This window comes from Drosophila serrata, unplaced genomic scaffold (genome assembly GCF_035046125.1).
Source record: "Drosophila serrata isolate PLE 108 unplaced genomic scaffold, ASM3504612v1 contig_184, whole genome shotgun sequence".
Classification (NCBI taxonomy): Eukaryota; Metazoa; Arthropoda; class Insecta; order Diptera; family Drosophilidae; genus Drosophila; species Drosophila serrata.
This window is the reverse complement of record NW_028257082.1, coordinates 2,173,261-2,197,368: the sequence shown is the minus strand read 5'-3', so window position 1 is coordinate 2,197,368 and position 24,108 is coordinate 2,173,261. Positions and strand designations below refer to the sequence as shown.

General features: G+C 42.9%; 9 protein-coding genes and 1 pseudogene across 15 annotated transcripts; 4 read left to right on the top strand and 6 right to left on the bottom strand.

The window, feature by feature from the left end:
* Positions 1–1,011: 1,011 nt before the first annotated feature.
* On the top strand, positions 1,012–17,758 carry LOC110182947 (uncharacterized). 6 transcript variants are annotated; one of them, XM_020951134.2, is made up of 4 exons: positions 1,012–1,539; positions 2,761–3,195; positions 12,730–13,621; positions 16,882–17,758. In XM_020951134.2, exons 2-4 carry the CDS (start codon positions 3,052–3,054, stop codon positions 17,133–17,135), a joined length of 1,290 nt encoding a protein of 429 aa, XP_020806793.2. In that variant the 5' UTR covers positions 1,012–1,539; positions 2,761–3,051; the 3' UTR covers positions 17,136–17,758. The 6 variants fall into 6 exon arrangements, with proteins under 6 accessions (XP_020806793.2, XP_020806794.2, XP_020806792.2 ...); XM_020951135.2 differs by having other exon boundaries at positions 1,017–1,355; XM_020951133.2 differs by having other exon boundaries at positions 1,030–1,777.
* Positions 5,480–6,199, bottom strand: LOC147644343 (uncharacterized). The gene has a single exon (XM_086827958.1). It carries the CDS (start codon positions 6,037–6,039, stop codon positions 5,548–5,550), a length of 492 nt encoding a protein of 163 aa, XP_086684084.1. The 5' UTR covers positions 6,040–6,199; the 3' UTR covers positions 5,480–5,547.
* On the bottom strand, positions 6,564–7,271 carry LOC110182949 (neo-calmodulin). Its single transcript, XM_020951140.2, has 2 exons — positions 7,144–7,271; positions 6,564–7,083 (listed from the first exon to the last, which is right to left on the bottom strand). Exon 2 carries the CDS (start codon positions 7,068–7,070, stop codon positions 6,615–6,617), a length of 456 nt encoding a protein of 151 aa, XP_020806799.1. The 5' UTR covers positions 7,071–7,083; positions 7,144–7,271; the 3' UTR covers positions 6,564–6,614.
* On the top strand, positions 7,166–9,598 carry LOC110182946 (peptide transporter family 1 pseudogene; annotated as a pseudogene). The gene has a single exon (XR_015270552.1). The product of XR_015270552.1 is annotated as a peptide transporter family 1 pseudogene (transcript).
* On the bottom strand, positions 10,176–10,688 carry LOC110182951 (calmodulin). Its single transcript, XM_020951142.2, has one exon. It carries the CDS (start codon positions 10,686–10,688, stop codon positions 10,248–10,250), a length of 441 nt encoding a protein of 146 aa, XP_020806801.1. The 3' UTR covers positions 10,176–10,247.
* Positions 10,176–11,526, bottom strand: azot (ahuizotl). The gene is made up of 2 exons (XM_020951141.2): positions 10,908–11,526; positions 10,176–10,839 (listed from the first exon to the last, which is right to left on the bottom strand). Exon 1 carries the CDS (start codon positions 11,362–11,364, stop codon positions 10,918–10,920), a length of 447 nt encoding a protein of 148 aa, XP_020806800.2. The 5' UTR covers positions 11,365–11,526; the 3' UTR covers positions 10,176–10,839; positions 10,908–10,917.
* LOC110182953 (protein lifeguard 2) lies at positions 15,454–16,568 on the bottom strand. Its single transcript, XM_020951144.2, has 3 exons — positions 16,308–16,568; positions 16,013–16,249; positions 15,454–15,919 (listed from the first exon to the last, which is right to left on the bottom strand). The coding sequence occupies exons 1-3, from the start codon at positions 16,476–16,478 to the stop codon at positions 15,521–15,523; spliced, it is 807 nt and encodes a 268-aa protein (XP_020806803.2). The 5' UTR covers positions 16,479–16,568; the 3' UTR covers positions 15,454–15,520.
* On the bottom strand, positions 17,616–20,555 carry LOC110182948 (protein lifeguard 1). Its single transcript, XM_020951137.2, has 4 exons — positions 20,276–20,555; positions 19,649–20,206; positions 18,574–18,809; positions 17,616–18,515 (listed from the first exon to the last, which is right to left on the bottom strand). Exons 2-4 carry the CDS (start codon positions 19,713–19,715, stop codon positions 17,907–17,909), a joined length of 912 nt encoding a protein of 303 aa, XP_020806796.2. The 5' UTR covers positions 19,716–20,206; positions 20,276–20,555; the 3' UTR covers positions 17,616–17,906.
* Positions 20,070–20,579, top strand: LOC110182952 (uncharacterized). The gene has a single exon (XM_020951143.2). It carries the CDS (start codon positions 20,262–20,264, stop codon positions 20,550–20,552), a length of 291 nt encoding a protein of 96 aa, XP_020806802.1. The 5' UTR covers positions 20,070–20,261; the 3' UTR covers positions 20,553–20,579.
* A 492-nt stretch (positions 20,580–21,071) lies between these two features.
* On the top strand, positions 21,072–23,511 carry LOC110182890 (mitochondrial-processing peptidase subunit alpha). The gene is made up of 6 exons (XM_020951034.2): positions 21,072–21,413; positions 21,500–21,878; positions 21,941–22,357; positions 22,420–22,560; positions 22,619–23,123; positions 23,181–23,511. The coding sequence occupies exons 1-6, from the start codon at positions 21,361–21,363 to the stop codon at positions 23,351–23,353; spliced, it is 1,668 nt and encodes a 555-aa protein (XP_020806693.1). The 5' UTR covers positions 21,072–21,360; the 3' UTR covers positions 23,354–23,511.
* The last annotated feature ends 597 nt before the right edge of the window (positions 23,512–24,108 follow it).

Here is a 24,108-nt window from a genome sequence, read left to right as displayed (position 1 = left end):
CTAGTGCTTCAATGCCCTTGCTTTGTCATATGATTTCTGGTCAAAAATTTGCAACGCAGTGAATAAATTATTTCCAACCCTATAAAGTATATATATTCTTGATCAGCATCAACAGCCGAGTCTATCTAGCCATGTCCATCTGTCTGCAGTCACTTTTCTTAATGTTTTCTTAAACAATTTGCTATTTTTATTTAATTTGGTATTTTTCTTAACATGGTTCCATGGTCTGTTTCAGCGAGAGGTTTTCTGTTGGTTCCCATCTGGTTCGATTTTCATAGTTCGCGCCTTAGCTACCAGCCCAAATACACCACCCACTGTTATTTGATTTTCTCGAAATCTGCTGGTTAAAAACAATTTAAATTTGCACTAAATATTCTTTAATCTTTCCCTAGTAAGCCTATATACCATCTATATGTACAACCGTTCGTAAATCGAAGTTATAAGCCTTACAATTTTGGATTCCCTATTTTGTATGGAGCCCACCCCGAGGTTAGATCACTGTTATGCGATTTGCTCAAAAACTAAGTGTTTGAAGAAATTAAAACTTGGTAAGGTAAAATTACAATGAATGTCCTTTATTTTGGCGTATCGGGTGTTGCTGCACGCGTTTGATTAGCTGAGATATTAAGAAATCCGTGAAAACACGATTTTTCACATGCTTTTTTTAATATATCCAAATGTCAAATACTTTCAAACCCAATTGAAAACAATAGTAAATTCATTTTTTAACATTTAGAAATTTTATTTTATTCGAATTAGTGCCTTAATTATGAAATAAATTAAAAATTAAAGATCCCCTCCGTGTACTATTTTCCCACCGATCCACTTCGACGCTAACTCATCGACGCTAATTTGACGGATAATTTTTATGTTTTTGTTTTTTGAAGGCTATTTTTACCGGCTCCTAGCGCAGTGTTTGTATATCGATACTATCGTTTGATATTTGATAAAGAATATTTTTATCGATTGCTTTAAAAATATTAACTATCGCTACCGAACCCCAAAATCGATAGCACACAGTTAGCATATCGATACTATCGTTTGAGTTCGACCAGCGCTAAGTTTAGCCCCGCGACCAATTTGCATAAAAACATTTGTTTGCTGCCCCAAGCACACACCGTACGATTTATTCCGATTCCAACAGTCTGCAGGTGCTAGCTTTCGACCTGGGAACTAAGACGCCGTCGCCAGTATACACTTTGCTGCTGGTGCATATACAAATCGAATTCTGATAACAACAACAAGAGCTTGGGAAGCCTATTGAGCACACTTCGAGTGTTTTGTTATTTGCCGCAAAAGTCGTTCCTCTGCCAATACGAATGCGAATCGAAAGTAAAAGCGAAAGGCCATAAACGGTAAATTATGTAAAAGTATTGGGCCAACAACAAGTCGTTCATAGGTGCGCGTGTGTGTGAGTGCGCTTATCAGAAAAGTTTAATGGAGGCTGCGCCGGTAATGCGTTCTCAGCCTCCATTTCTCCTTCCACATCTTCAGCAGCAAAAACAACAACAGCAAAGCGCGGCAAACAACAAAGTAACGGTAAATAGTCGCCCTTTGTTGAGCGGCATATAAAAAGCCCAAGTCGACGCGCACATTGGACACAATTTTTTGCATTGCTAGTTCGCAGCATATGTAGCTACATACACATATTGCCCTCACCTTGCACCCGTCACCTCATCTCGTCGTCGTTTGGCCCTGCGCCAAAAAATTAACCCCATCACGACGACCACGCGGCGCTTAAGTCGAGGGCGTTAACGGATGCAATTCCCTTGGATCAGTGAGTGGCGCCTTTCTGTTTTAGTTTGTATTTCTTGGTATGAGTTTGTGAAGATTTCTAGCTTTCCTTTGATTCCTTTTATTTCATAATAATTTGCCCAGAATTTGGTTCTGGTTAATCTTGTTAATATCCAGGACGAGCTCTTTCACATTTATTTGTTAGGATCTGCCTAATATTCAGTATATAAGGGTTAAGTTAAAAGATTGATACTCAGTAAATGAGTCATTTCTGACCCTAAAAATCATATATATTCTTGATCAGCATCGATAGAGGAGTCGATCTAGCCATGTCCGGGCAAAATCTAATTTTTTCAAAAATTTCGAAAAATTCAAATTTTTATAAGGGGTTATATCATTAAAATTGTCAAAAATTGAAAAAAAATGAATCTCTTTAAATGTTAAATAGAGTATGCAGTTTTATTAAACTGATAAAAACTAACATAGGAAAGTTTTCCGAATTGAAATTAATGCTCTTTTGGCTTAGTTATGAGTTTTTTAAACTTTGGTTTGTTCAAGAAAATTGTCATATAAAAATATAAAAAAATCGACTCATAGAATGGTATTTTACTTTCAGTCTGAAGCTTGTAACACAGTGAAGGAGTCATTTCCGGCCCTATAATCCATATATATTATTGATCAGCGTTAACAGCTGAGTTTGCTGTTAAATATCTTTGTTCAATTAAAATGTTTTCCTTAGAAATATTTATTTAAACATTGAACCGTCTTTAAACTGATTTTCATTAAATAGTATTATTCCTTGGTATGTGTTTGGCAAACAGATAAAAGAAACAGGTGAAGAACTATCATTTCGTTACGAATCCACTGAAAATAAATAAATCAATCTATGATTGTTTACTCAATTGACAGAGCAGTGTGCGAAATGAATCTGTATTTATTTAAAATGCCAAAGACCTTGCCGCAAACATTTCATTCTAAAAAAAAACTTACAATTGTTCACCGCTTGTTTATATTTTTCATTAACAGGTCGCGAAATAATGTTGACAGCCGCAAACTGCAGCCGCTACAATAATGAAGAGGACAAAATAAACAAATAAATGCTCAATGACTGACATTTGCGTTGTAAGCAAAAATCTAACGAGGCAGCGGACTACTATGGTTTAATGCGACTTAACAACAGCAGAGTCGATCTATTTGCCACTTGGCTGAAGACGGGAAACCCAGAAAGCCATCAGACTGGAGGCCTCACTCACTCTGAAGCGCATCTTTGCCCGCAAAATTGGCTACAAGGCAAAGTCAAAGTCAATTTTAGCGGCCATGCGCACGAAACACTTGATCCTGCTTATGATCGGAGTGATAATCGCCACTATCGTCTTCATCGCATTCGGACCAGCCGGCGAGCCGAACGATTCATTTAAGAACATCGTCGTCCAGACCCACCAGCAGTTCAAAGAGTTTCAGGTGAGTCACCAAAGGGGCCCTAGGCTTGGGGGTTCTCGAGTGCCGACCTCCGATATGAATACTCCTCGCCCCAAATTAGGCTGAATGGCTTATTGATAAGGGTATTAAATAACAATTATCTGCACCTATCTGGGACTGGCCTGTTGAAACTGTCACAAATAATTGGGGAACTAAAAAAACCCACGCCGTGCACTTCTAAAATTCGACTTGTGGCTCCTGCATATCTTTTGATATGAAATGCACATGGAGACAAGTTTCACGAGTCGTGTGGGAGCTTGGGAAATCAAATGGGAATCTAATTGATTTATGAAGTCGGCCACGTGTATGATTCATAGTTTTTACTATCGGCTGGTAGATTAATGCTGATGGATGGCTCTCCATATCAGACGCCTGCCGGAGTCAATTGCTTTTGGCAGTTTCTCCCTAAAAGCTGGCCAATTTAGTTGGCATCAGACTTGGCCTTGAACTGTGTGTCCGCCCAGGCCACGCCCACACACATGAGCGCACTTTAGGCTTTTAGCCAAATTGAAGCACGTCCCAAGAACTAGATACGCCAGGCAGTCTGCCACGTTTGGCCAAGACAAACAAGCCGGCAGTAAATCGAAAGTCATCCGTTCGAGGGAAAAGCGGATGTTGGGCAGGTTCAGGTTCAGGTTCATGTTCAGCTTCGTTTGGGAACACAAATCTATGGGCAATGTTGGCTGTGTTTACTCAGCTTTGTTTGCCTTTCGCATGCCAAAAACGTTTACTGTTTACACCAATTAGATTCCGGCCGGAGACACAGAGTCCGGTTGCGTGGGGAGCTTTGGTTAGCCACTGTTTGTCCTGTGACCTGAGCTTGATCCGCTGGGGTCAACATTAAATATGTTAAATTATCATGGTCAAGATGGGAGTATGTATATACATTCATCACTTTACACCGTCTGATAAATTGAACAATGCGTCGCCGCGATTCCTTTCTCATCACGTACGGACATAAAAGCAAATATAATGGGCTCATAAAAAAACAAGAGTCTTTGCCTCGCAGTTTACAACTTGCTTTCTGTTATCTTAATCGAGCAAACACAGAAATGTACAATTTCGGTATCATGGCAAACAGAGATAATGGCAGCATTAATGAATGATACCGCTGTTTTGATAGGGATCAAGCTATCTTCAAAAAATCAGGGCCTAAAATAAAAATAGGGCAAAACCCACATTTTACACTTGGATTAAACTTGTTCCCACAACTGCAACAACAATGAGCTGAGGCATTGTTTTCCGTGGTATTAGACCATATTGTATTTTTCACTAAACTGGTTTTACTTGAGTAACTGGCTAACTTTAGTTACGCTTATGTGTCCAATTCAATACACACTTAATACAGATGTGAACAATTATATATATGAATACTTGCAACTGAAGTGAAGTGAATGTACATGACGAAGAGAAAATCTGTTGAGCCACTTTAACTCAACAGCAATACCCTTATCTACAAATAAGTATATACCACGCAACCAGTAGCGCATTTTAGATCGGGTGTGGGAAGTTTATAACAATATTAAACCGACTGTATATATATCTTTTAATATAAAGCCAGTCTTTATCCTCAATAAGTTCTCCTTGTCTGGCAAAGTTTATTATTAAACAGAACAAACGTATAGAAAACGGAGGTTTATTTTTATAAAGCTCACCCAACAATTTTCATGGGAATTAAACATCTGCTTTGTTGTTATACTATATACTAAAACGAAAAGGCTTTAAAGTTTGAACCGATAATTAGTTTTTAGCAAAACTGTGCCCTCTGTTTACCTTTATAGCTATTTAAAAAAATCGTTAAGCCAATTATGGTATTATATCTTGAAGTTTTTCCAATTCTTATAAATTATTAAAACCTACCTCTTTCATACCATTTATGTCCAATGGATGACACTAATCAATGACTTAAATTGCACCGATGGCCAGGAGAGAGCTTTATCAATGTGTTTGCACAGCGATTACCAATATATTTCATAGTTAACCGTGTGAGGGAGTACCTATAGAAAAGTGCTATTGATTGCCATATTGCCCTGACAGCCGTCGCGACGGTTGATTGTCGTTTCGCTGAGGCCATCGCATGCAAAGTAATACAATTAAACTATGGCTGGACGATAATCTATTTAAATTATCCATAAGGGGCGCTGGCTGACCTCCTGACATTTGATTAACCTGAATAAATTCAAAGAGCTTATGTAACTTGACTAATTTTCAGCGGAGGAGCTCACTGGCCTCCTTAGAAGTAAATAACTCTTAACAGCGAGCTCTATTGTATTATTAATATTAAGTATATTTTTGAACGTTTTTTAATGATTGTGAGAAAAGAAGATGAAATCTTTAGGGCTTGATAATCGCATCCAAGAAGTCCTCCCAACTAATTTTTCCATCGTGATCCAAGTCAATTTCATGGACCATATCCTCGTACTCCTGATCAGTGAACTTAACTCCCATACTTAAGGCAATGGACCGCAGCTCGGTAGTTTTAAAAAAGCCACTCTTTTCTGTATCAAAGACTTTAAAGGCTGCCTTCAGGGATTCAATATCATTCAGGGGATGGTAGGCCCTATTGACGACGCTAAGAAAATGCTCCAGAGGGATTAGTTCGTTGTGGGCCAAATCAAATTCCTCAAACAATTGCGTGACCTCGGCTTCTGTGCGATTTATTCCCAGATCATGCATTGCCGCACCAGCATGTTCCAGACTTATTCCTTCAAAATCTTTTCCTTCGTACTTGGTTAAAACTTCGATAATCTCTTCAATCTGGTCGTCGGTCAGAGCATGTGTTTTACTTCCTCTTTTGTCTTCGCTTTGCTTGTTATCCTTGTCCATGTTTTTCTTTGTTTACTTTTGTTTATTGGTAATCTTGTTTATTATAATTTGTTGTATATTTCGTGGTTTTTAGTGTGAGTTGTTTTCGGGCCCAGCTTGGGTATGTTTATGTTTGTTTTTATACAACATTTTTATAGATAGTTTGGTCAAGGCATTCTTATTTTACTTAAATTTTAATTTAAAGTTTAATCATGAGTTGGGGTGCTTTCTGAAGATATCCGTGTGTAACTAGCATGGAAATACATTTAAATTTTCCGCTTCCTTTATAGAACAAACTTTGGGCCTCAGCCTCAAGAGTAAATTGGGAGATATATAGATAGATCTCTCTCATCGGTGAAGAAACCAGTGAGTCGTCAAGTAGAAAGGAAATTAGGATCCTTAATCATATGCTGATATTAATTTTGATCCTGATATTAAAATTTTCCCCCTAATAGCTAGTACAAATATATAAATTACATATTATAAAGCAAACAATGCTACCAATTCTGTTACAATCGATACTCTAGTCCAATACAAACCAACAATTTTAGTTTTTTTGTTTCTTTGTTATTATTATGAAAGTAAGCAAGCTGAGTTTAGTTTTTGTAGGCTGATAGAAAATCTCGAAGATTTATGACACCATCTCCGTCGATGTCCGCTTCGTGAAAGACTAAATCTAAATCCTCATCGCTTATTTTCTCCCCAAGGGTGGTGAACATGGCGCGCAGCTTACTTTGCGTTATGGCGTTAAGGCCATCGCGATCGATCACCTTGAAGGCGGTCATCAAAGAGTCCTTACTTTCGAATACTTTGAACTTTTTTGTCATGAAGTTGAGGAAGGAGCGAATGTCTATTTGACCAATGTAGTCATCGTCTAGCTTCTCTCTAATATCATGGATCTCAGACTCGGTGTAATTGTAGCCCAAAGCGCGCAAAACGGTTCCAAGATCATTTGATTCGATTATTCCAGTATTTTCTGGATCGCACAAAGCGAATGCGTCGCGGATCTCCGTCATTAGCTCTTCGCCTAGTGTATAGGGTGCTTCCTCCATTATTTAGTTATTCCTGTTATAGTAAGACAAGTTGTGTTAATATTTTGTTAGGAAATATTTTATCAAAATTTACTTTTACTTGTGTTGCTTTCGACTTCAGTGATTGAGTAGTACTGAGGTCTTTCCTAGCTTTGATTTTGACGTTACACACATCCCTTAGAATCTTTAAGCGCCGGTTGCTCAGTTTTATGTAAATCATAATCATGATCGTGCCAATAAGTTTCGGAGAAATCAAATTTTCACTCGGAAATCTGTTTGCTTTTCTCTGTCACTCTGTGGCCGCAAAAACGGTTGGAACTTTGAGTAGCAGAAGCAGTTTCAGTACCAAGACCCCGGATCAAGGAAGTATGAACCCGGCACAGCGGTATCCCAAGGCGGTGGCCTTCATTATCAGCAATGAGTTCTGTGAGCGCTTCAACTACTACGGCATGCGCACCATTCTGGTGCTGTATCTCACCCACAAGCTGGGCTACAACGAGGAGACTGCAACCGTGCTTTTCCACACTTTTACCATGCTGGTGTACATTTTTCCCCTAATCGGAGCCCTCATCGCCGATGGCTTGCTGGGCAAATACAAGACGATCCTGTATTTGTCAATGGTCTACAGCCTTGGGGCCATGGTTCTGTCCTTTGGTGCCATTCCGCTGGATGGGATGCCCGTCAAGGCGGTGACTTTAGTGGGACTGCTGCTAATTGCCATGGGCACTGGCGGGATTAAGCCCTGTGTCTCAGCCTTTGGCGGCGATCAGTTTTCGCTGCCCGCCCAGGGCCCGCAGTTGGCCAAGTTCTTCTCGCTCTTCTACTTTGCTATCAATGCGGGATCCATGATCTCCACCACGGTCACTCCGATCCTGCGAGCGGATGTACACTGCTTCGGAGACGATGACTGCTTCTCGTTGGCCTTTGGCGTCCCGGCCGTGCTGATGATCATCTCTGTGCTGATCTTTATGGCCGGCAAGGGGATGTATCGTCGTCAGCCGCCGACGGGAAACATGATCTTCGGGGTGTCGACATGCATTGCGGACGCATTCAAGGGATGGAGGATGCGACGACACACGCAGCCAGAGGAGAGCTTCCTGGACTACGCCAGGCCGACAGTGGGAGCCAGGATGGTGCAGGAGACAAAGAGCCTGGTGCGGATTCTGCGTCTCTACCTGCCCTTTCCCATCTTCTGGGCTTTGTTCGATCAGCAGGGCTCTCGATGGACTTTCCAGGCCACCCGAATGGACGGCAGGGTGCTAGGATATCAAATCCAGCCTGACCAGATGCAGGTTATCAATCCACTGCTTATCCTGACCTTCTTGCCGCTCTTTGAATATGTGGTTTATCCCCTTCTCCGTACCATTGGCATCCGGAGGCACCTGCAAAAGCTCACCATTGGCCTGCTATTGGCCGCCATCGGCTTCGTCCTGTCTACAGGTCTCGAGATGAAAATAGAAGAGGCAGCCGTTGAGGCCATGCCCGCGACACCGGATACTGCCCACCTTCGTCTGTACAATGGAATGCCATGTCCCTATGAGTTTACCAGTGGCTTTGAATCTTCTTCAGCAAAGCGCTCAAGGGCCATCGATCGCCTGGGCATGTGGACAGATCTGTCGCTGCGTGTGCCGGAGCCCAGGGAGTACTCCTTCAAGGCTCAGCCGTCGTCGGGCAAATGCTCCACCATTACAGGGAAGCTGCGCCTGCAGCCGGGCAAGTCCATTAGCTACTTTCTGGCTCACGACAAGCTGGTCGAGTTTGCTGACGGCCTGGAAACGACCTCCAGCGCAGGCAGTCCTCCACTCTTGCGTGCGCTACTGAATACGCCGTCTGAAGAGGGACCTGTCCTTCTCACCGCGCCCGGCTCACACTCAAAACCCCTTTCCCTGAACAACAGGAATGAGTCACAGCTGCTCAAGATCGGCCCCGGTCCGGACGAAGTGAACATTAATGCGGTAAAGGCAGCAAATTTCAAGACCAAAGCCGGAGGTCTATACGCCCTACTGGTGGAGGGCAGTGCCCGGGATGGTTACCAGTATAACATGTTCCAGGTTGTGGGTCCCAATACCGTGTCCATACTGTGGCAGCTGCCCCAGATTGTGGTTATGACGGCGGCCGAGGTGATGTTCTCGGTGACCGGACTGGAATTCTCCTACTCCCAGTCACCGCCCAGCATGAAGAGCGTTATCCAGGCCTGCTGGCTGCTATCGGTGGCCATTGGCAACATGATTGTGGTGGTGATAGCCAAGTTCAAGTTTACCAGCTCCCAGTCTGGCGAGTTTACGCTTTACGCCTGCCTAATGCTGGTGGACATGCATCTATTCATGTTGCTGGGACGTAGCTATAAGTACCGGGATGAGTTTCAGGTGGAAGTGGCTGAGCTGCCAGAGCCGCCACCTTTGGAAAACCTATATTCTCGCGAGGCCAAGGGGAAAAAGATGCGGAAGGCTGGCGGAAAGGATTTGACCCACCGCAAGGCATTTGCCAATGTCTAAGATAAAACCCTTAATGATCTACAAGCTCCAAATAAACTACAAAGTTTACTTTAATTTCTGTTAATAGTACATTTTGAAACCTTATCGGTTGACCAAGTTAACTATATGCATGCCCCTAATTTATGGCCGTAATTTTCTTACAAAATTTCCAAATCGCTTAGAAATTAGTCATTTTATGGCGAAGGGCTTGCAAAGGGTGCGTATTAAGTTTTGAAATGAGTCACCAAACTTTGATTTTTTGTGTGTTTGTCAATAGATAAGATCCCCACGTAAAGTGCAAAGTATGACTAGATTTTTACCAAAATTACTTGGAGGAACATTCCCCTTTCCAGGCTGTGTTTTTGCGAAATATTTAAATTGACATCGTAATCGGCCTCCTTTTTATGAATGTTCGCATTCGCGTGGCCAGCGATTCCCTAATTTCCATCAACCCTTTCCCTACCACGGCCACCGCCACTCCCCGATGGCCATTAGGCACATGCGACCATTTTGGAGTCACGCGCCCAGACACATGGTCACCACACTGGCAACTCCTTGGGGCAAGGTTGCCGCCTCTCTGACGCTGCCTACCCGTGAGCCAGAGCCAGAGGAATTTGCGGGGTAGAGTGGATAAAACTGCCTCAAAGTGGAATTTTATTTTGTTTCTTGCAGGAAGGGGTTCGAGTTCGTGTTTATTTGGTGCTTTCAATTTGGAATTCTTAATTTAACTTCGCATGGCAGTTACAAAATCGGAAAAGGTGACCCTCCCATCGTTGTCCAAATCGATATCCTTGAACATCTCCAGCAGGTCATCGTCGGATATCTTCTCGCCCAGATTGATCATCACTGCCCTAAGTTCTACTACGGTGAAATACTGTACATCATTGCGATCGAAGATCCTGAAGGCCTGCTGTAGATTGGCGATGCTGTTCTGCTCTTCCAGTCGCTTGGTCATCATCTGGAGAAATTCATTAAAGTAGACCAAACCACTGTGAAGGCAATATTCGCTGGTAATTGCGTATAGCTCGGCTTCCGTTAGACTCTGACCCAGGGTGCGCATCACATCTAGCATCTGCTTGGTGGTCACCCATCCGGTGTTCTCGTTATCATAAACAAAAAATGCTTCGCGAATTTCCTCAATCTGGTCTTCCGACAAGTCAACCATTTTCTTGGTAATGTGTTCGTGTTTTTTTTTTTTTTATGTTTTATATTAACGTAGTTTGGTGGAGCTTTGTTTGGGTGGTGGTGTCACAGTGTCAACTCCCTTCTAGCATAAACTGGAAATATAACTATGACAGCAATGGCAAAGAAACCTCCTGCGGGTAAGGCAAAGGAAATGTATGTCTCGTTGAAAAGCAAAGTGAGAAAGATATCTAGAAATTACCAAATGGAGATTATCTCATCGTCATCATGTTGACGAACTCTTCGTAATTGATACGATTATCCTGATCCAAATCGTACTCGCGAAATATTTCCTCCATCTCTTCGTCGGCAACTTTAAATCCCAGCGCGTTCATGACACTCGCCACCTCGGTGATGGTTATATATCCCTGATTCTCCTTGTCGAACACCCGGAATGTATCACGCAGCTCGTCCTCGTGATTGGTATCGCGCAACTGGCGAAGAATCACAGCACAAAATTCCGGAGCCTCAATGGATCCGTTTCCGTCCGAATCCACCTCGTTAATCATAGACTGCACTTCGTTGTCGGTGGGCTGGCGGCCAAGGGCGCGTATTACCACTGCCAGCTCCTTGGAGGTGATGGCTCCCTCGTTTTCCTTGTCCATGATTTTGAATGCTTCCTTGAGCAACGTCTGCTCCTCTTCGGTTAGTTCTTCCATCTCGATTTTCAGGAGCTAAGCGATAAACAGTGACTCTCTATGATATGGTAGTGAGGCTCAACTCTGGGACATTGACTATTGGGATGGGAATTTCCCCGGTCACTTTGTTGCCTGTGCAAAGTAAACAACTCCACACACATGGGGGCCCCTGACATCGAAATCGATTCCTACTAAAGGAAAGATGGAAAAATGAACATCCCCAGTGGCTTCATTTCGGTGCAGTATGCACAAAGCCGGCACAAAATCAATAAGCTGTTGGTTATGTAAGCGCAGTGGCGCAGGGACAACGCTGATTGATTCGAATGTCCTTGGGCCTGCAGCTGATCGCCTCCGACAATGCCACCAACTACTATATATCAGCCATCAGTCGGTATCTGTCGTCGTTTGTTGTTAACAAAGCGCCGATGAGGGTGTCACTCGTGGGCAGAGGCCCAACTCCCCTTGCCTCCCCAGGGGCGGCCGCAAAGGTGCACAATCAGGGTCGTTGCCGCACACGTAGATAATATGTTTTCATATATATATTTATAATCGAATTTAGTTAATCATTCGCCTTTTGGTTCCCTAAAAAGTCCGTAAATCAAAGTTTTGAAAAGCAAAAAATCAATACTTGGTCACCACGATTTTCTTAATGCCTAAAACTAGGTTCCTAACAATATAAGCAGACCATCGAGATCACCATTCCATTTTCCCAAGTGCATTGTGACAAGTTAGTAGTTCATATTGCCGGGGGGCCCGCAGGTTGTCATGCGATTTAGGTTTGGCGACGCCTGTCCTGCGCCTTTGTTGGCGGCTGCTTTTTGCCGCAGGTTAATTTCAGTTCAGTTCAGTTTTCCCTTTCTGCTCTCTCACCTGAGCTCCCGCCACCTCCCGCCGTCCGCAACATGGCACACCTGACACCAGTGCTTGGCAGTAGGAGCATGCGGCACGCTCACCTCTGGCCACAGTCGAAACAAATAATAGACAGGAATTTGACATCGGCACGAGAAGCCTCCATTGTGCGGCGGCCTTTCGGTTTGAGTATTTGTTTTGGGTCGCTCTTTGGGGGCAGCGTGCTGGAGGGCCATAATATAAAGATTTCTCACATGTGTGTGCTTCCTGCGGGCCAACTAATATGTGTCGGCTGGAAATTGCTCCCATGGCAGAGCGCGTTTTCGTGCTCTAAGCTCGCCCAGTGGGCCCAAGGATTGCGGCCACATTTACTTGACAATTTATGCCGTAACTCTCGGACTAGAATCTGTGGAATTTCTTTATTTTTAATTGCCTAATCCTCATGCGAAACCACTTTTCGTATCCCCTTACTCCAAGGTTTTCATATAAATTAGAAATCTAGATATATTGAATAATAAAATTGGACATTTCTTGCAGGAAAACCTGCGCGTTGGCTTGGAACATAAGAAGTTTGAAATAGACCCAAAGTATCTGCTACTCCTGGGATTCACACCATCCAAGGATGCCTCGTCCCAACAGCAGCAGCAGCTTGAGCTGGAGCAGAATGCGCCGAGTCACCACCAGCTGCCCGAGACAGATCTACCGGCTCCAGCCACCAAAGCGGAGCAGGAGCTCAGCGACCTCCGAGGTCTGCAGAATGCTGTCACCTTCGGTGGCCGCCGAGCAGGAGGATCACGTGAGCAGCGGGGTCAGCGCAAGCGAATCACTACGCCCTACAGCGGCACCAAGAGCAACTTCACCATCGTCACCTACGTGCTGGAGGGGCAGACGGCATCGGCCATCCTTTTGGCCCAGAACATTGCCGCAAAGCTACCCAGCGAGTACCTGCTCATCTACGATTTGGGTGTGTCCGAGCAACAGCTGCGTGACCTGGGGCTCTACTGCAATAACAGTCGGTGCTCGGTGATCACCTACGACCTGACGGAGTTCCCCTCCTTCGTCGGCGATCAAAGAACGCACGCCTACCGGCCCATCGTGATAAAGGATGGCCTTATGAGGGCCAAGTCGGTGCTGTTCCTGGAGAATCATATGAGGGTGCGGGGTGGCTCCGCTCAGCTGCATAAACTTCAGAGCCGCCTCATGGCCGATGGATCAATTGGAGTTCTTGGATGGAACCTACCAACGGCCGTGTCCTCGCTGACACATCCCAAGATGTTCGACTATTTCGAGTCGAATGCCGAGAACTTTATCTTCCTGCGGATGACCGAACTGGATGCGGTCTTCTTCTCAGACTCGCCCGACGTCAACGAGAAGATCATGTTGCCCTGGCTGAAGTGCTGCCTCACCCTTGAGTGCATCGATCCAATCGGTGAGTTCGACACCCCAAGTATGTGGTCCTATGATACGGGAGACTGTCATTAGGACTGTGTGTACATGGTAAACTGCCCTCAATATAAATCAATCAAACCAATATTCGTGTCACCCCTAAACTCCCTAGTCTTCAGGTTTGGGGTTGGTGGTATACTAATGACCGTCATTTGCACGGCATTCCGTTGATGGCACTCACATCAGTGAAATTTATGTAATTGCCACCTGAATTGGGATTGATGGCAAACGTGACACTGCCTTTTTTTTGAGCAATGCTTTCTTCCCGACCAGGAATTTCCCAAACTAAATAGTCAATAATAACAATGTTTTTATTTACTTTTCTGCCTATATGTGATTGCACCAACTGAGAAAACTTACCCACTAAGGGAACTCAGTATTTGTTACCCTGAACTTGTCGAGAAACATATACGGCGTTCATATTCAATTGGACTAGTTCGAAAATAGTTTTAAATTTTATATAAACCAACTACGAATCTCTAGATCCTCTTAACAAAATCTAGCTTTCCACATAAAAATACGAATACAATATTAATGTAAACATAAATATTAATGTATTTATTTACTTTATAAAACATGTACAGTAGTTAAACCAACTAAGTGAACTCAGTATTCATTTCCATGATTTTATAGGGGAAATGAGTACGAAGTCCATCTTCAGTTGATCCAAACAAATAATTTTCCCTAGCCTGACAAATCATCCAGTTAATTGAACCCTTTTTTCCCATTTGAATTCATAACTTAACTTTTCAAAAACAACAATGAAAGCAGACTATTTTCTTTTAAATATTCCTTTTGTGCTTGTAAAGCGTTTGGTAACATCGAGCGAATCTTACAGATAACTCTTGTGCTTAGTAATTTTCGAATTTGTAGGTTTTGCCATTTATGGTCTTGCTAAGCGTTATCAGGCCCTCCTAAATTTCGGTAATAATTGGTGTTATCTTTACGAGTTGAGCAATAAAATGATTTCTATGTTTTGCATAATAATTACTCTTCCTCAGTTTACTAATTGTTAGGAGTTTTTCCTGCTCCTTTAATGGAGTGAAATGTTCTGTGCCTAAGATTGTTTATATAGTATTTCTTTAGCTCCAAGATCTTATTATTGTTTGCCATTTCTATAACTAGTTGAGGTGTTTTTTCAATCTTATACGATTGCAAAGTTTGACAAATTCTACATGCGCATATCGTTTGAGTTCCTGCATTTGTCCGGGGGACCTGAACACGAGTCTTTGATACTTTTTCCTTCAAGACTGCTAATGGCCTAGGTTTTTTATCGTCAGATGAAAGGTATATTTGTGGGGAATTGAGCATATACTCAGGTTCGACTTTGTTAATTTTTTCTTCTGATTTGAAAACAGATTTTCTGTCAACTTTTTTGATTTCTTGGATTTGATCTTTATTCGATACTACATTCCCTCCTTGCAGTTTGTGAGATTTTTTCGAGTGTTTCGATTTCATTTTCTTAAAGCCATAGTCATGAATTTTTAAATTTCTTCCTAGCTTGAAAGCTGAAGCGCTCGAAAAGCTCTTGGGCACTTCCTCAACTGCCTCGGAAGGTAGTTTAGATAATATTATTATATAGGTATTTGGCCACTTGGGCATTTTTCTATGGAGCTTGCTTTTATGAACCACTTTGAATTCATTTTCAATTATTCCTTGTGGCCGCACTGGTTGAAAGTAAACCACCTGAGTTTTCTTTGAGATATCCCTCTTAATGGCCGTGTTCGGGGTATCCATAAACCTAGGTCGAAATATTGATCTAGAGAAAGCTTGAATAAGTGGGGACATGGCTTTAGAATTTAAAAACTGTGATTATTTTAAATTTTGACACAATTGAGATAATTTATTAAGAATAATAAACAGCCAACTGTTTGACAATATGTTAGCAAACCTCTGTTCTGAAGCATTCGCGGAACATACGAAAGGCTTCCACAATTTTACTGAAGAAGAGCATCCTCATAAGGCGCCAAGCGCCCTTGGGCACATCGCAGTGTATGTTGCATGCAGCATAAACCCATTCCTGCGGTTCAATATTGTATCCATGTCGACCACAAAGCATAAAGTGGGTATCGTAAATGACGTACCACGCCTCCACCGTGCAGGCCATGGCGGAGAATAGCTCCATCATCCGGTTAAGGCGGTAACCCAGCAGAAGACACAATCCGAAGATGAGGCAGATTATAGAAATCCCTCGAATCTGGGTGAACTTGAACCGCTCCTGGGAAGCGTAGAGCATGAGAGCCAACAGCTCTAGAATCAAGATGACGGGATAGGCATAGACCTGAAATAAAACACATTAAATTAAGGAATAACCTTCAAGGATATACATTATAGAATTTCAGAAAAAGCCTGAAGCTTTTGTGGATTTACTCACCCAATGTGTCTGCACCAGGTTCAGCAAATACAAACTCCGATTCAGGGCACTGATGAAGGTACTGAGAAGCAATACGAGATAGTTGTATGGTGCAAATCTTCTCCAATCTCTCCAAACGTAAAAGCACGTATATATTAACATGGTGATGACCAGGGAAATGGGATTTATAGCTCCCATATACGGCATAGGATATTTCAGCAGCACCTCCAGACAGGGCAAAGTGCAGGCTACCTGTAGCTGCAAGTAAATATATCATTAGTTTTTCGCTTTGGCATCGACGGCGACGGAAACCTACAATTAGTATCCCAAAGAACCTTCGTACAAGACGACGTCGTAGTCCAATATCCTCTATGTCAAATTCATAAGTCCTTGGAAAATGGCCTTTGGGCAGTAGAAGCTCACATTGTACAGCGGTTCCCGGGACCTCTGATTTTTCCATTACCATTACCGTGTCCATTTGAATCATTCGACTGTGGTGACACTACTGCCTGTTGCCTAATTATACTTTTGTATGCAACATTTGATAAGCAACATTTTCCAGTTAATCGTTTATCTAATTTACTCTACTCCATTTCCATTCTATTTCCACAAACACCTTTTAACGCGCACACAGAGAAAAAGCGTATTTCTATAATTAATAATTATATAATTTTTTCATTTTCCTGATACAATTTGGAAACCATCAACATGTATTCAAGAGAAAACGTATGTTTTAAAAAGCATCGTTTTCTTATCTGTAGTTATTTTCGTATAAATATATTTTTATGAAATAGATGATGACGGACTATTTACAATCAACAATTGTTTTTTAAACAAAATATATATGTTATTAGGATGATTGAGTAATTTAGTCCTCTCTCTCTCTAAAGGTGCCCAATCTAATGGCTGCAAATTCAACAAGAAGCCATTGTACCGGTACTCCGGCTGCCATGGCTACGATGCGTCTGCCTTTAACATCGTCCTGGGCCTCACCTCGCACTTTGACATAACGAAGTACTCGATTCCCTTCGACAATCCCCGCAACATGTTCTACAAGGAGACTCTGGAGCAGGCCACCCGAATACTGGAGAGTAGGCGGCGCAATAGCAGCGAAACATCCGACCATCCCTTTACGGACGACTGAAGATGAGGACGAGGAGCAGTACCTGGGATTGTAACTTCACGTGGGGACTAGCCAAAGCATTTGATACAAAGTTTTCTACAGACACACATTAGACACACCAGACACACTCAGGTGCCGGCGGAACAAAGTCAAAATTAGTGGCGCCATCGCCGAGAACTCGGAAACAAAAGTCCTTAATATAGTTTAGCCAACATGCGGACGCGCAAGCGATCGACAGACGCTTTGCAGTGTCCTAGACAGAGCACAGTAAATGATCGTAGTGTAGGTATAGGACGTGCAACTTATCAATACATTTAACAATTTAGTCAAGCCCTAGTTTTACTTAACGAGATCTGCATGAATAACCCTGTGCGACTGTTGCCGAGTGTTTGCTTCGCAAGCATTGATAATTGTAATTTCCTTTGTTTAGTTAACCGACTGCCCTGACCCCTAAAACACACTGTACATACATACATACAGAAGAAGGAAAATCAAATGGCATACATTTTGTGATTGTATTTTATAGTTACTCCACGTAGACACTCACGTATACAGTATATGAATATATAAATTTAATGTAAACTGTCCTAGAACAATATGAGCCAAAAAAGTAAGTTAATAAAATCCTGAATTACCTATACCAATTGGCAGGCCTTCTCTTGAGCTCCAACATCCAGTTCTAGTACGTTCTTGCAGTTTCTTGTTTTTAATGGCACACATATTTTGATTTCTGATTAGGAATAAAATTCGTTGACTGGGCTTTTGTCCAAGGACCTTTCCTCGGCTGTGCCACTAGTTGAATTTCTCCAGAATTCGAAGGACATAGATCAATATTTGAATCACATCGACGTAAAGGGAAAGAGCAGCGAACACATACTCCTCGGGATCGAACTGATACTGGTGATTGCCGCCGATCATCATCTGGATGTCGTAGATCAGGTAGAAGCAACCCAAGAGGGCGCCGAATAATGAGAAGGGTAAGTTGTTATACCCCCCATATGGAGACCAACACATTGCAGCTATCAGGAGGAGGAAGAACATCGAAAAGGTGACAAGGACAGCGCCGTTAGCGGTGTAATCGACCTTGGTCTGCAGGGCGTACACTGAGAGTCCAATGACCAATATGGCCGTAATTCCGACTCCCAAGAGCACAACATCGGCGTTCATGAAGCTCGATAAAGCGCCCAACAGCAGGGACATGGTAACAGTATAGATGGCCAAGCAAACTAGGTTCACGGGATGCTTGCGTCGCACGGTCTCCGAGCAGACAATGAGGATCGCGACCATGATGTTAATTATCGCAGCCACTATAACGACAATGGCGTTCTTCTGCACAAAGTACTTGGTGGGCTCATGGTACAAGAAAAAGGCCATTACTCCAAGTGTAAACAGCAATTGGACCTGCGGGAAGCAGACTAAAGTAGCTCCTAGATTAAGGATATATCTTGTATATACTAACCAGAAAAATTCCAAACACCTTCCGGATAAAACCCTTGCGTATACTTTGATCATCGAATACAATGTTCTTAATCACCACAATCTGCTCAAGGATAACAAACTCTTCGCCGCCAGCAGCTCCAGTTTCCATTAAGTGAGCACCTTGCTCTGGCCCCGAGTCCTTGGATTGCGATCCTGGTCGTAGTGGAGGTGCCGGCAGTGGGATGGGCGGGTAGCGATCGGTGTTGTTGACAGGGACTAAAGAAGGGATAAATTAAAATATTTCATAATATATGGGATCAGCGTGATCCTAGGATCTGGCAAAATGTGTAGGGCTTTCTACAAGATTTTAAAAATCACACGAAATACGATCTTGGGATTCATTCATAACATGTTCACATAAATGTAAGTTTAAGGCTTTCTTTTCGATTTAAAGAACGATGGATGTACCTATTTTTATTCTTTTTTTTTAGTTAATGTAATATAACAGGTAAACTATTTTTTAATGTCATATTTAACCACTTTATTTATATTTCTTATACACACAAATGCAATTCAAAAGCCACTGATTAATAATGTACATTATACATTCATATGAACATATGTATCTAGATAACGCCAAAATTAAATCGGTATCAGGGGAATTCCCTTTAATATATTTTGCCGTATTCGTTTCCGCTAAGCTTTCAAAATACATACATACGTATTTGTACAAAAAAGTACTACACTGAGACAAATTTCCTTATCTCGCAAAGCTTAAAATATTTTTCAGCTTTTTGAAATACTCTATTAAATTGTTGGGGTAAACGATGTTGTTTATAATCAATTATAAATAAAATGTTCTTCGTTTCTGTTTGTTTTGTAGCGATCGTTAGGGTGCAAAATATTTATATTTAAAAACTTGAATGCACATGTACAGTTGAATAATCTTGTGTAAATATTATCTGACCCCTTCTTCGAATTCGCGGAGAATGCGATGAGTCAATTAAATCCTGCTGATACTGCGTTTACTGTTGCGCTTTATATATGTATATGTACGTACATATAAGTACATACATCTATTTATGTGTAAATACACAAAGATGCGGCAAACTTACCGGCATCTGCAGAATTAATATCGTTCAGGGGTTTTGAGGCTTCGCTTTCTGTTTTGTTGGAAAACATATTGAATACGCCTTGTGGTTGAGTTAGGGAGATTGTAACTGTAGCTTTTCGGTACTATCTGTTCGATGCAGCGAGTGCAAAGATAGAAATGCAAAACAATCTGAAAGAAATCTGGGAGTTTCTGAGGAATGGGTCTGGGCTGCCAGACTGTGACGACTTTTTGAAATGGGGATGCCTGACTGTCACTAAAAAGCGCGCTGATTTCAAATATTGTAATTGAAAACTTTTTGTTGGTCCCCTTTTTTTTATGTAATTAATTGAAGCATAACGATATATTGTTTAAAAAAAAGTTTGGCGAAAAGCACAAATATGGCTACCGAAGTATCAGAATTGGATTTATTCGGCAACACTGAAGGCAATATGTAGCGAACGGTACTCATATACATATATACATACATATATCAACCAGCGTTTTGGCCAAAATCATTTCAGTTCACTTAGCCCACTGCTTGCGAAGCCAGCAATCGTTGAACTTAAACGGGTTCGACAATCTGAAAGTAAAAGGCCATGCCAGCAGTGTGAGTGTGTGTGTGCAATTGTAAGATAATGAGTGTAATTACGAAATCGATCGAGGCTTTGTTCGTCGTGGCCGTAATCTTGGGAGCTGTGGCCTACGATCCCAACGATCCTAAGATAGCCGAGTGCTGCCTTCCGCCCGAAGGGATGTTCGAGGCTTTTTATCCGCGGGAGGTGGAGGGGATCCCCAACAGCGCCTCGCGTCCCGCTCACGGACACGGAAGCTTCTTTAAGCACCGCAATCCAGCACTGGTGGACACCAAAAACGCCGCAGCCTATGGATATAGGTTTGATGGAAAGCGACGCTTCAATTACGACTAAATCCTAAAAATAAATTTGATATCGAAAAAAATATGTTTTGAGTGTTTCCATTGCGGATACGTAGCTAAAATCGGAACATTCCTTTGGGAATCTGGTTTACTTTTGTTGGTAGTGCTAAGTATTGTTTATTTTAATCTTGTTAAAATTAAAGTATTGTTTATGTTTATATATATATTCAATGTCAAGTCCATTTGACCAAAAACAAGAACGGAATCCGGAGTTCGTGTGCCCTTGCAGTTGGCAATTGGATCAGAGACCATACTTGGAACGGTCATAATTAAGCCAAAAACAAATTCATTTCATTTCGTAAAGCTTTTCGGTGTTAATTTCAACTAGGATGACAGACCAGCATAAAGAGCTTAACATACTTAAAATTTAATATTTTTGTTATTTTTGACATTTATAAAATATTGACAAAATTGGTATATTTTTCCTGTCATGATGGTAAAATATATATACATGATATATAGGCTCAGAAATTACTCCTTCACTGCGCGTCAAGCTGCTAACCTTGTCAGTGTATTACAAATAAAGTGTAATAATAAATAAATAAATTGACATTATATAGGTTCATGGTTAATGTTACATATTTTTCGGATGGCCCGCCTAAAACAACGATATTTTGAAGAATTCGATAAATATCGATAAGTCGATTCCTAATCTAACGGAAGAAGAAGAACTCAACATTTCTTTTTTCTTCAAAAATTATTTGGTTTTAAAAAGAAAAAAATATGTTTCTGAATCAAATTCAAATATAAGTCACATAAAGTTGTAAATAACGCTACCAAAGCCAAATCACCAGCACAACATGAACGCGCGCAGCATAAGCATGCTGAAACTGCTCAGGCACACCTGGCGCACGTAAGAACCGAATGGGGGAGTGTGGGGCGGTTACGGAGCCGGCGTAAAATCTTTCCATTTCACCAATCATCCCGATGATTACGCAGGGGTCCCCGCCGCTTTGCCACCAAGGTGACGACGCTGGGCGGCGACGAGATCGGCAGCGGCACTGGAATCGGACAGATCACCGGCGGCATGCGGCCGAGCGACGGCCCGCAGAAGGTTAACACGCCGTCCAAGGAGATCGTCACGCACCTGCCGCCCCTCACCGATCCACTGCCCAACTTGCCGGAGGCCGTGTATGCGGCTCCCCTGGCGGAAAGCGCCGTCACGAAGGTGACCACGCTGCCAAATGGACTTCGGGTCGCCTCGGAGCCACGCTATGGACAGTTTTGCACCGTGGGTCTGGTGATAGATTCTGGGCCGCGCTACGAGGTGGCTTATCCCAGCGGCGTCTCTCACTTCCTCGAAAAGCTGGCCTTTAATGTGAGTGTCGGGTGTTTGGAATCTTTGGTCGAGTATCTACTAACCGGGCTCTCGTTCCAAAGTCCACTGTCAACTTTCCCAACAAGGATGCCATACTGAAGGAGCTAGAGAAGAACGGCGGCATCTGCGACTGCCAAAGCTCGCGGGACACGCTTATCTATGCCGCCAGCATAGACAGCCGGGCCGTTGATTCCGTGACACGGCTGCTGGCGGACGTAACTCTGCGGCCAACGTTGAGCGATCAGGAGGTCAGTCTAGCCCGGCGTGCCGTCAACTTTGAGCTTGAGACACTGGGCATGCGGCCGGAGCAAGAGCCCATACTGATGGACATGATCCACTCTGCTGCGTACAGGGACAACACCTTGGGGCTGCCCAAACTGTGTCCGGTGGACAATCTTGACCAAATCGATAGAAAGGTGCTGTTGAACTACCTCAAGTACCATCATTCGCCTAGCCGCATGGTCATCGCTGGAGTGGGCGTAAGTTTTCTGGTGTCTGAATCCTGCTGGAGTTTGTTTTTACCAATTACACATTGCTAAAGGTGGATCACGATGAACTGGTCGGCCATGTGAAGAAGTACTTTGTTGAGGACAAGGCCATTTGGGAGAGGGAGAGCCTGGACGACGTGGGACCCACGCAAGTGGACACATCTATTGCTCAGTACACTGGCGGCTTGGTGAAAGTGAGTCCCTTAAATCTGGAAATTTTAACAGTTTAAATCGATTAAGAAACCCTTCTAGGAAGAATGTGAGATTCCCATCTATGCGGCCGCTGGCCTGCCCGAGCTGGCTCACGTGGTCCTTGGTTTCGAGGGCTGCTCCCATCAGGACAAGGACTTTGTGCCACTCTGCGTCCTTAACATCATGATGGGCGGCGGTGGCTCATTCTCTGCAGGCGGACCAGGCAAGGGCATGTACTCGCGGCTGTACACCAAGGTGCTAAACCGCTACCACTGGATGTATAGCGCCACGGCGTACAATCATGCTTACGCCGACACTGGGCTCTTCTGCATACATGGCAGCGCACCGCCACAGCACATGAACGACATGGTCGAGGTACTGACCCGTGAAATGATAGCCATGGCCGCCGAGCCGGGACGGGAGGAGCTGATGCGCTCCAAGATACAACTGCAGTCCATGCTGTTAATGAATCTGGAGTCGCGACCTGTTGTGTTCGAGGACGTCGGCCGTCAGGTGTTAGTGACGGGACACCGAAAACGGCCGGAGCATTTTATTAAGGAAATTGGTTAGTTCTTTGTCCGCCAGTTTAACCATGGGGCTAACTAATGAAATATTTTCGCAGAGAATGTAACTGCGGCGGACATCCAGCGAGTGGCCCAGCGACTCTTGAGTTCCCCGCCTTCAGTGGCCGCCCGCGGCGCCATTCACAATCTGCCCGAAATGAGCCACATTACCAGTGCGGTCAGTGGCTCCGGACGCTCCGGATTGGGCCGGCGGCTTTCGCTGTTCAAATAGCAATGGATGTGAAATAACTATAGCGATATGAAAGCAGCTCTGTTGGACTCTTGTTTCGCCATTTTGTGTACGAAGGGCATTCGTGTTAAGTTTCAATTGGCTAAAACTATTTACCAAAATCTTACTCGGTTATTTTAATACTAATTATTAAGAGTTTATTTTGGTTTATCTTTGGTTCCATTTCTATATAAGAATGTAGGGTTTAAAGACCAATTTCAGAACCCTTTCATGTTAACTAAGCCTTTTGACCGAATAGTCACGATAAGCCTCCGGATACCTGTTCGCCTTGTGCGTTTCTGCTGCCGCATAAGAATACCTTTCGTGGTCATAAGCTGCCTACTGATCATAGGCATTGTTATGGCTGTGAATTTGCAGAGCACTAGTTATGACGGATTGATATCTTTGATTTCTGGCGGTGTTGGAAGCTGTGGAGCACTGGCGCTGGTGGTAACAACAGCTAGACCCTGGCATTTTTTTTTTATTTATTCGCAGCAACCAAAGAAATATTGAAAAATAAATATTGTGTTGGAGATTTGTTTTTTTTTTTAAATAAACCACTATTCAAAAACAATGTATTTTCGATATTCTTCCACCTCAACTTTCAAAGTAAATATCGATATATCAACGACCCACGAGAGTGAATTCTGTTAAATTACGCACTCCTCTGTTAATGGGAGCGGAACTGTTAATAATTGTGTTTTAGACGTGTAAAATGTTAAATAACAACCGGCAGCACAAGAGAGAGAATTCTGTTA